The sequence below is a fragment of the Puntigrus tetrazona genome, unplaced genomic scaffold, assembly GCF_018831695.1.
Source record: "Puntigrus tetrazona isolate hp1 unplaced genomic scaffold, ASM1883169v1 S000000150, whole genome shotgun sequence".
In the NCBI taxonomy this organism is placed as follows: Eukaryota; Metazoa; Chordata; class Actinopteri; order Cypriniformes; family Cyprinidae; genus Puntigrus; species Puntigrus tetrazona.
Window position 1 is genome coordinate 522,501 of NW_025047826.1, and position 2,500 is coordinate 525,000.

The window sequence follows — 2,500 nt, forward strand, 5'->3', positions numbered from 1 at the left end:
TCTGAACCGTCCAGCTCAAACAGAGCATGTCCTGCACGCAAATATAATCATCAGAGTTGAGCAGACAGACACACGCCTGGAGCTGTGTGGACCATCATGCACTGGGGCTTGTGTGTGTGTGTGTGTGTGTGTACCTGATGCAACTGTATTGATGGCTCCTTCTTGTCCAATGATGTGCTCCTTCAGTCTGCGCTCCAGAGGAAACTTCCTCCTCTCCTCCGCCTCGCGCTTCTGCTGCGCCTCCGCAAACTACACACACACACACACACACACACACACACACACACACACACACACACACACACACACACACACACACACACACACACACACACACACACACACACACACACACACACACACACACACACACACACACACACACAGACACACACACACACACACACACACACACACACACACACACACACACACACACACACACACACACACACACACACACACACACACACACACACACACACACACACACACACACACACACACACACACACACACACACACACACACACACACACACACACACACACACACACACACACACACACACACACACACACCGATACAGAGGGAGGAAGATGAACATGAATGTTTCAGTGACACAGAATACATCTTTAATTCTTCTTCACTGAATCATGAAGCAAATAAAGCATGGACTGCAGGACTTTTGATTTTAGATTTATCTGCTCTTTATTCATCTTTAAGACTAAAAGAGTGTCTGAGGTTCATGAGTGACATCATCAGCTGATCGAGTCCTTCAGCAGGTGTGTGTGTGTGTGTGTGTGTGTGTGTGTGTGTGTGTGTGTGTGAGAGACGCCCTGAAGCCCGTAACGGTGATACGGGATCATGATGCTTTCACCTGCAGCTCATTAACTCTCTGACAGGATTACAGCGGATTACAGCCTTAATCCAGAGTCAACACACACACACACACACACACACACACACACACACACACACACCCTGACCTCCCCACGCTGCATGGGTTAAATCAGGACTAGTACTGTTAACTAAAACTAATCATTCAAGACAGCAAGCTATCTGAAACTAAATAAACACTGACTGATATCTAAACACTTCAGAGAGAAGCCAAAGAAACCATTAACTCCATTCAAGTAAAATAACAAAAAACAAAACAAGTAATAAAAATTAAAATGACTAAAATTCTGACTAAAATGAAAAGAAGAAAAAATATATAAATAAATATATATATATATATATATATATATATATATATATATATATATATATATATACATATACCTACGTGTGTGTGTGTGTATTATATATATATATTAATTGAAATATTAGTTTGAATTTATCACATCCACAATAAAGGGTTTTGCCTACATAATATACGAGTGTGGGCTGTGTATATTTTTTATGTAAATGTAATACAAACACATGCATACATTTAAGAAAAATATGTCAAGTCACGTCATCATATAAAATATAATATAAATGCAGAAAAGCATACGCATGTAAATATTTTAAAACACTGTACGTGTGTGTATTTACATAAACACAGCACTCATAACTGAGATATCTTTATATCTCTCTCTCTCTCTATATATATATATATAAACCATTTTCCTTCAAAACATTAAAACTATAGTCGTATCTCAATTATACTAAAATATCACGCATCAAATAAATCTAAATATGTACAGCATTCTTCATACACCATGACCTTTCCATTAAATCAATCACTGGATAGTGATGTTTTAAATAAAGTATGTGTTTCTGTAACTCGGGTCAGTTATGAGGTGCTACTGATGACCTTTGATTAAACGACTCGAAGTAATAGTTTATGTTTGCGTACTCTATGTGTGTGTCCTGTTTATATAAATACACACACATACATTAGAGTTTGTATAATATTCTGCGTTTACTTTTGACTGTTTTTGAGAAACACTGAATCTGTTTCTGCGCCGATTTCTCTCAACATGGCAACCAAACAAAAACCAAAGTAACCGCTGCTTTAAAAGTAATCCGATTCCATTAGGTGTAGTGCGGCGTCTCACCGTGTTCTGGGCGTCTTTGAGCAGCACGGCCATCTCTCCTTCTTTGGCGTACGTCAGCGGCGTGTGGCCCAGCTCGTTCTTCTGTAAGGGGTTGGCACCTGCACGTGGTGAGAGGTCAGAGGTCAGAGGTCAGCGTCAAGCCGTGGCTCTCGGTCAGGGGTCTGCGTGAATGACGCTCGGCCGGCTGCTTCCGGACGTCAGCGTGTGCGTGTGTGTGTTTCCTGCGGTGATGACGTCATGCTGTGCTTGTGTCTGACCACTAAAACACACCGCAGTGTGTGTCGGATGTGTGATGCTTAGCGCTGCCTTTTGCCCTGACCTGCCCCACACACACACACACACACACACACACACACACACACACACACACACACACACACACACACACACACGCGTGCCGATGCAGCAAAAACACGACGGCTGTGTCAGAGAAGATTGTTTCCGCCACAGAATAA

General features: G+C 41.9%; 1 protein-coding gene across 1 annotated transcript in view; it reads right to left on the reverse strand.

The window, feature by feature from the left end:
• Positions 1 to 2,500, reverse strand: part of clpb (caseinolytic mitochondrial matrix peptidase chaperone subunit B) — a 35,734-nt gene that overhangs the window by 11,967 nt on the left and 21,267 nt on the right. The window contains exons 6-7 of the mRNA XM_043230419.1: positions 2,046 to 2,143; positions 135 to 249 (exon numbers count right to left, since the gene is read on the reverse strand). Coding sequence (XP_043086354.1) covers positions 135 to 249; positions 2,046 to 2,143 — 213 coding nt within the window. The remainder of the gene's footprint in view (positions 1 to 134; positions 250 to 2,045; positions 2,144 to 2,500) is intronic.